Consider the following 8,791-nt stretch of genomic DNA (forward strand, 5'->3'; position numbering starts at 1 on the left):
TGTCTTCGTGACACTTCGTAGCTCCTACAGCTACATAGACCCGAACCATGTCCAGGACACTCCGTGACAGAGGCTCTGGAGCCATGTGCGCCAAAAATACATGGATGTCTGTGCGATATTCTAACTGCTCAACGAGCCTCTTCTAACGTGGAACCTTGGCCTTTGAATCCAAGTCTTCTTCAAAAAATGGCCACCTTAGTTATGACGAAACTGCACTCCCTACTAATTGGTAGGTACTGTAATCGTACATCAACCTAACGGTGCTTTTATTGGTCCTCTATTTTCAACGTTCCCGTTTGACGTGGAAAGTGGCGATTTCGGGTGATTCGTTGCTTTGGGCGGTCTCGCAGAGTGAACGATAAGTCATGTTTTCACTCGTAAGAGTAAACTATTGGAGACTGGCATCCTTACTAGCCTGACAACTTCAAAATGCAAGGCTTCGTGTGATTCAACCCGTCTGTTGGCACAAGAACTACGCACATTGGAAGGTGGTTTTCAGAATGTAACCCCCCCCCCGCTTCTAAGGACATCGGTGAAGCGAATAAGTGGTAGTCCTATTGCAAAACCGTTTCCGTTCTGACAGAATGCACGAGACAATGCGGAACAGGAGTTGTCCGTCGAATCCGACGTTCCTCTCATTCTTTTAAGCAGTGCATTTCAGAATATACACATCAAATGTAACAATAACTAAGCGGAGCCTAAGCATGCATCCTCCACTAAGAGGAATCGCACGGGCAGAACTCCAGAAACAAGGCATCCGACCGTCGAACATACGAAAATTAAGCGGACCTGCAGAGAGGTAAATAAGGGTCCACATTCACGTAGAATAACTGGGGACGGTAGGTCAGGGCCACAAAATGAGTTCGAACTTCGCCAGCATCGTCCTACGACTAACTCTCTTCTCATATCAACAAACGATCTTTTGTCACAACGTACACGTATTTGCCAATGCCCAACATGTGGAATGTGAAAACCATCCAAAAAGATTCAAAGGATTTACAAAATAATCCAACTGAGTTATGTACATGTCACAAAGCAAGAATGATAGGTTCAAAATTTCACCAACATGTTTCGGAAGGATTCGATTGCGTGGTGCCTGCGGAGAAAGAGAAAATGATTTCAGTGTAAAACTTTGAGTGGTACGGAGAACGAGCTAAGAACATGTTTCGATTCGATTGCGTGGTGCCTGCGGAGAAAGAGAAAATGATTTCAGTGTAAAACTTTGAGTGGTACGGAGAACGAGCTAAGATGCTATTTCCTGTCACTTCTCGTACGCGTACTGGAGACCCGGGTGTCAGTTTGCTAGAGCCCGCAGCTGAGAATATCTGTCTTGCAGAACTTACTGCTGTGAAGTCCTTATTGTTGTATACGGTACCTTCAGCTGATCACTCTACGTTCAGACCATGGCCACGTTTTTTATGCTCCAAGCACACTCTGTCCCTCTGAATCACATTCGTAAGTGTCAATGCATACATGTACAAAGGTCACATTCACGAGAACTTCCAAATAGAGTCATTCTACGTTAGATATCCGGCTAGAATGCTTTTTCACCGTTCTAATACTTACGTACTTATGTATACATGTGTTACGGGTATGTGCTGACAGTTCACCTAGCTAAATTTATAGTCGCTCTTCACTTGACTGGTATGTCACCGGTCTCTATGACCGATGGAAAACAACTGATCTGCTGACTGATTGTGCATGTCGGTCAGACGCGAACATATTCGTCCATTCAGAAGTGCGCCCAGCGTGTATTGGTGTAATACTGGTACACGCTGACATTGTAGTTCAAGTCCCGCTCCGGTTGATGATATGAATTGCTGCTGGGCAAAACAAAAACCGAGTCCGGTGCCTTTTGATTTAGTGCGCGCAGTTCAGAAAAGCCATGCCAATAGTTTTTCGGGTAAGAATTTCAAAACCCCAAAACTACTGATTAAACCCCATAAGTGTAAAGTGAGAATTCGTCTATGGAAAGTGTAGGAAACGCTTGATATACAGCAGCCTAACCGGACGATTCGGTCCAGGTGTTAATGTGCTAAAACTGTGATTTACAACACATGCATATGTAAAAAGTGAAGCTAGTACCTGAAAAATGAAACCACTAGAACACAGTTTTTGAGTCGCTTGGGGAATAGATTTTAGCCACGTATATTGATCGAACCAGAAGCGCAAACATCCGTTCATAACCGAAAATAGGTTCGGAAAAGAAATCTTACGTGGCTGTTGATCGCGACTTGAGAGAAGTCAAGGATCTGCTTTCGTTTCCCGCCGAGGTCCCGGGGTTGGGCTTTGATTTTGCCTTCTTCTTCCGCTTGCGGCTCGCCAACGTTTTGGCATCCATAGCCGACTCAGCAGACCCTGAAGCCCACCGCTGGATGAGCGTAAATGGATCCAGAAGGGTAGATGATGGTGAATGAGTGTTGGGAGGTCGTGTGGATGGATCGATTAATGGCTGACGACTGCTTTCAGACACTTCTGTCGCGTTCTGGAGCTGAAGTCGTGTATGTAACAACGCGCGACGCAGTAAAGTCGTGTGGCGTTTTTTGCACCCTGGTTTACTGATTCCACCCTGATGAGGACCCTTCAGCTGTTTGCGAACCCAACTCTTTGAAACGGTCGAATGCGCCTCGAACTCATCGTCACTGAAACTTTCTTGTTCAATGGGTTCTGGATTTGATTCTTCTGAATTAACTGATAGATCCTGTGAGACGAAAATAAACATCAGGTAACTGTCGCACGGACTGCTTTGAAAAGGGCTTTATTATTAATGAACCACAAAAAAATCACTAAAACAGAGAACAGTTCGCGTCCTTTCTCCCGCTTTCACAACCATGCTCCCCGTAAGATGTTAAGATTGGAATTTAGTAGCTTTCACCAGTACTGAGAAATAGGGTGCAATCGCAGTTCATTATGGAGGCCACATTCTTCGACGAAAACCATTTGGTTGGCCAAAAAGCGAAGTAAATGTTTCTTGACATAAAAAACTACTTACAACGTTGCAACAGTGTGGGTAGTCTACTAAGTAGAGAAAATATGCTGCGATATTTTTAATAACGTGCCGATCGAAACATGAGATGGCTTCAGTACAGCACATTCAGATGAAGAATATCATGAATGAGAGTTTTAGTTGGGTGCACTATTCCAAGTGCCTTCATCATCATCAACAGCATGACATCAGTGTTCAACACCGATGCTTCACTACCTTCAATAGATATCTCTTTGGATTTGTTGTGTCGCATGGTATTCCGTGCCAATAGTAGTACAGCTCATTTTGCGAGGTTTCTTTCCAGTTAGCTGTTATCCATGGAACTAAGTCGTGAGATAATCCTGGTTATACTCGTGCTTAGGAATAAGGATTACCTAAATGGTACAGCTATATTTGCTGAAGCTGTTAACAGGTTGCACAGATTTTTTATCCGACTAACGTCTAGACTTAACATGAGTCGGTCCAAAGCACGTATTCCACGAATCACGACCTCGAAATATGTACGACGTGTGCCAGAAAATATGTGCATTAGAAAGCTGCCCATGATAAATATGGTGGTAATAAAGCGTAGATCAAAATAGCGACCTCAACCTCTTGAGGAGTGATGCATGCCTAAGTGTGCGCAGTCCTACTAAAACTGAGTTCATCGGTATAGCCTAACAACAACGGAGCGGACATGTAGCTCACAAGAAAAATGCGCGATGCTGCTCATTCCCAGTAAGGATGAAACAGTTGGGTAATACTTCTCGACATTTCGTCTACAGAACGAAGTTTCAATTGAGGATATCTCCTCACACTACCATCATCTTATAAGTAGCTCGGAGGCATGAGTGAAACTCCCATCTGAAAAGTCATCACTGAGTCAGTCAATATGTGACCACATGATGTGATTTCCCAGTTTGAAGATTGATGGCACTATATCTTGAAGTGTATGAGTTAGTCACACTGCTGACCAGCCGCCCGCCACCGGACGGCTGATGTTCGAGCAACTAGAACAGAGGCAGCAGGTTCGAAACTCTGGAGTTTCGTGTGATGCGCACTGTTGATGATTCTCAGCAAGGAAGAAACAACGTACAGTGCTTCTCGACGCAAGCTGGCTTCACTTACAGGACGGAATCTCGATAGAAAAATAAATACACTCTACCTCGAGCTCGAGAGAGCCCGGTGGTCAAGATGCGAATTTGCTGACCACATGTTCGTGCTTCGAAACCCAATCGACTGTTCCTGTGTGGGCTTGGGTAACCTGGCATTATTTCAGCCTTCGTGTGCAATGGAAGCTAGATGCAGAAAGAGCGTCACACCTGAACTATCTTACTACCTCTATCACTAAAAGGAATCTGTTACCCCATGGTTCGGATGAGCCCCAGTTGGGCGGAATTTTGTCCAGTGCTTCGTTCGTTGTGACCGAACGGAACTTCGGAAGAAGAACCGCCACCTGCCAGTGCATACGGAGGACACAGTAGACTGTTGCTTGTATGCTTGCTTGTACGAGACTGGGCACGATAACCACAAAGCCACACACCCAACCGCCGCGTCGTTATTGCGTAATGGCGTACGTTTGAACTTATTATAACAAAGAGTGTACCGCAGCATTACCATTGACAGAAAAATTCCAGTGGTCAATAACGCTGCTCAGGTTTCATTAAACCACCAGGAAAGAACTCCTGGAACTGTGAAGAAAAGTACGAAAGCAGTGCGAAACACCCTTCAGTTCATACGGAAAATGATTAAGGACAGAAGTGAGACGAAACCTTCTGTTTATCATGTCCCAGTAGGTCACTGAGAGCGTGCAAAGCTAGCTAGTTTGTTCGCAACTGGACTCGGTTACATAAAAATGGCTCAAAACTTGTGAACTGGATCACATGCGCCTCATCCACACAGCTCAGAAATTCTCACAGCACCTAATTCGACCATAGACAAGTGGCTGGCAAAAATTTGAAATGGAAAGCAATGCTTTCTCCGTAGACGGCGGTCATATATATACAGCACATATCCAAACCACCTAAACTCGATAAATCGTACTTCCCACTCTGGAACACGCTGAATCCATCTATCAAACAATACTACGAATACACCGGTCATAAGTTATCTGGAGGCGACTTAAATCTTCAGATCGGAGTGGTCAGATCGGCGTAAACTCTGTATGAGCAAAAGTGCTGGGACAGGAAGCGCAAGGTATATTTACGAATTACAAGGGAAGTTTGTTTCGTCTAAATATATGCAGCTATCTCACCTACAAAATAAAAAACAGCGACCATTGATAGGTCCAGCGCGACTATCTGAAGCAACGTAAGAATGGAATTGGTGCGGTCCCTACTTAGCTGAAGTCCTGCTTTGCGCTCTCATTTTTGCGTCTAATGTACTGAAGTTAAATATTGCATTATAATTGAAGCGAACAGTCGTGTATAACAAGTCTAAGGCCAATATATGTGCGACTAAAACAGTCTCTTCAGATACTTTTTCAGAAAAAAAGTGAGACGACCGATTCCCTGGAAGCCAGTGTTGTTACCAACTAAGTTCAATTTAGTCAAACGACGACATAGACACTCTGTCGGTGAATTTATGACGGAAACGCGCACCAACACCTCGTGCACTGGAAGCGGATCTAAAGTGACAGATCGCTGACAGATTTGAGCACGTTGAATGGAAGAAAGTGAAAGTACAGACGGTCAAATAAACCGCTTTTGGAAATACTAAACCAGACGAGCTGAATGCTAGCTTTCGTTACACACATTAATCTAAATATTCTGAGGATAACGTTCTAATACGATTTTGCGGATTGGCGTCTGTGCATTTAATTCAGTACATACAAAAGCTGCAGTTGAGCTCAAGCCTGACCAACCGGATAGCTGAACTATGCTGTTGGAAAACAGGATGCAGTACCTCGCACCATGAAAGAAACCATGTCCCATAGGAGCTTGGAAACATCAGAATGAGTTTCCGGAGTTGTGCACAGCTTTCATTATAACAACCACAATCCTACAAGAAGCCCACTGGTAGGCCAGTGAATAGAAACATTTTAGGTTTTCTGGGTCATGGTCGACAGCACGACATCAGTGTTCAACATCGATGCGTCGCTGCCGTACAACAATGATTTATATGAAAGTCCTATTGCGAAGGAAATAATAAAAGTGGGTGGGGAAGGAAGTTTGTGCTAGCCTACTACAATCATCCCAAAGGTGCCTACACCTCCAGACATTCACTCAGGCAATCTGGACAGAAACTGACAACAAGAACGCCACTGACATCGGTTGGCAACCATATCTTGTAGTGTCTCCAACCAGGTACAGTGAGGATCACGCGGTCCCCATCCTGGAAGGCGTGTCGTGTAGCACGCACCCAAGCGTTTCGTGATCCCCTTCATACTCCTCTGCCAAGTCAAGGGTTGGCCACCTCTTTGTTTACGCCATTCTGATCTGAACATGAAAAACAGCACTCTCTTCAGCAAACGATGGTTCGGCATACGCAACACATGTCCAATCAACGCAGCTTCTGGTGCTGGGTACATTCTTCAATGTAGGTACCCGCTGTACAACCGAAAAAGCACTTTCTAATTGCCTCGCTCGGCTTTGTCGAGACCAACTCACACGAGCTATAAATCTGAGACAACAGGTGTCGAACACCTGAAGACGTCTCAGTTCCACACAACAAAACAGCCCGCACTGTAGCTGGACACAAACGTCCCTTGAGATTCAGAGATACGCCACCTTGACGCCATAGATGTTTCAAATTAGCAAACGCGACCAGGACCTTGCATATTCGTGCATTGATTTAATCTGTGAGCGTTCCAGGCAGTATAAGCAGTTGGATTGAAGTTAAGACCTGGTCGAAGAGATCGTTTGCCCATGATTGTCTCAAGTAAGTAATTTCACACAAAATCATCATTCACCTGTGGCACTCTTTCGGTGTCTAAATGCCATGGCACCCGAGGGAAGTATGAGGGTCGGGATACTACCACGTTGTCCAAGCCTAGACAGAGGAATTCGAGAGGCAGAGGTCGGGTTCGAACCATGGACCTTGCGGTCAGTAAATTCGAGCCGAAACCATTGAGCCCCATTTTACACAAGAATTAAAACGAGCCGACATTATCCGAATAAGCTTGCTGTGTCTGAGCAACGCGCAACCATTGCAAATCACTCTGCACCAAGGTCCAAAGGTTGTCAAGATTTTGGCTATCGGAATCATGTGGACGCTATAGTGAAATGCGAAAAGCGAGACATTTGCTTCCTGTTATTACAGTATTATTTTAGTCGAGCCATTGTTACTTGTTCCGAATTTCTTATTACAAGTTGAAATCAGCGGACATTTTCGAGTGACAATCAGCTAACATCAACCCCACAAACAAACCCACTATATCGGGTACACTTGTGTATAGTAAACGCTGGGAACAAAGCATGGAAAAGAGGATATCAGATTTCACCTGGGTGGTGGTCGAAAGATGACACTAGTGTATTTTTAATTAGTGTTTTTACGGCAGGGTTTATTTTGAGTGTGATTCACAACTGAAATCTAGTATATTACCACGTAACCCAAAATGAGTAACTGGTGACATCACGCCCATGGGGGAAATAAGCTGAAAGGCTGGGTGACTGCGCTGGACCGGTTGGGTTAACATGTGTCAACAAGTCAAGTTTGCTCATGGTGAAGCGACTCCTTACTAGGGAAATCTGTAGTCACAGTCGACCCAGGGAAATATGGACTATCCCAATACACCTAAGGAACATCATAGTTAGGCAACACAGTCTACTGAACAGGTACGAGTCACGATTCCGTGAAACATCGCCAAAAAACATACGAGGACTTGGGTTGCAAGGATGACTAAAAGCTCACAGGTCTCACCATTAAGTCAACTCATCCGTTCGTGAGATCAGGTGACTTTGCGGAGTCGACAAGCATCAACCATTCAAAACTGTTCATGAATGTTCTGCACCACTTCATAGCAAAGTGCCATCGTTGTGGAAAATATGGAGTTAAAGAGAATACCAAAATGACAGAGCATCCAAATTTGAAGGTCCCATTACATCATGTCCGTGGAAAGACATCCTCAAGTCCGCCCTCACAATCTATATAACGAGCCCAAACTGTCTGGAAAGTGACACCATAACTTGAATCAGGAAATGTGAAGATTCAAAATAGAAACACAAGAAGGAATACCAACCATCGGACGGATTTGGGTCTGTTCAGAGTCAGATCTCCTGAGAAGGTCTTTCTCCCGCTTGCTCAAGTGGAGAATGAATCCTTCTGCATCCGGCAAAAGAGATTCACACGGCGGACGCCCGACAGTGGTCGGACGCGGCCGGGTCCGGTTAGAAAGGTGACGATTTTCATAGTGCCTATCCGCGTTGTTTCTGTTGATCTTTCGCCTTAAAGCTGATTTGGTCATTCCTAGCGAACGACTTAGAGAAATGATCTCAATAACACTGCTGAAACAGAAATGGTAGTTAATTTAAGTGGTACGCTGACATGCCAGAACGTCTGAATGTTCACTTTCATCTAGTAGTTCTCAAGACTACAGAGGTGTTGGTCAGATAGTCAGTCAGCTCGCAAACCACGTACCGAAATGCAGTGGTCCAGACGCTACAACTTCGATCACATAGGATACACAGAATAAGGGACTGTGAGCTACGCGTTGAAGCCGATGGCCCAATCTGTGCACCGATGACAAATGAAACAGTTTGCTACGTATACAAGGAGGTGGGAGCTACGTGGTGAAGACGGTAGCTTTGATGCAAGGCCACCGCTGGTGGCATGATTCATCCATCCCTGTAAGGGTCAATATTATCATCATCATCATCATCATCATCA

General features: G+C 44.8%; 1 protein-coding gene across 1 annotated transcript in view; it reads right to left on the reverse strand.

Moving 5' to 3' along the window:
* Positions 1 to 1,016: 1,016 nt before the first annotated feature.
* The window catches only part of T265_05043 (hypothetical protein), a gene marked incomplete at both ends in the record, with an annotated part of 9,890 nt that continues 2,115 nt past the window's right edge, over positions 1,017 to 8,791 (reverse strand). Inside the window, 3 exons of the mRNA XM_009169943.1 lie at positions 1,017 to 1,096; positions 2,217 to 2,701; positions 8,145 to 8,409. Of these exons, the coding sequence (XP_009168207.1) occupies positions 1,051 to 1,096; positions 2,217 to 2,701; positions 8,145 to 8,409 (796 nt within the window). The remainder of the gene's footprint in view (positions 1,097 to 2,216; positions 2,702 to 8,144; positions 8,410 to 8,791) is intronic.

The sequence above is a fragment of the Opisthorchis viverrini genome, assembly GCF_000715545.1.
Source record: "Opisthorchis viverrini unplaced genomic scaffold opera_v5_91, whole genome shotgun sequence".
NCBI classification, from domain to species: Eukaryota; Metazoa; Platyhelminthes; class Trematoda; order Opisthorchiida; family Opisthorchiidae; genus Opisthorchis; species Opisthorchis viverrini.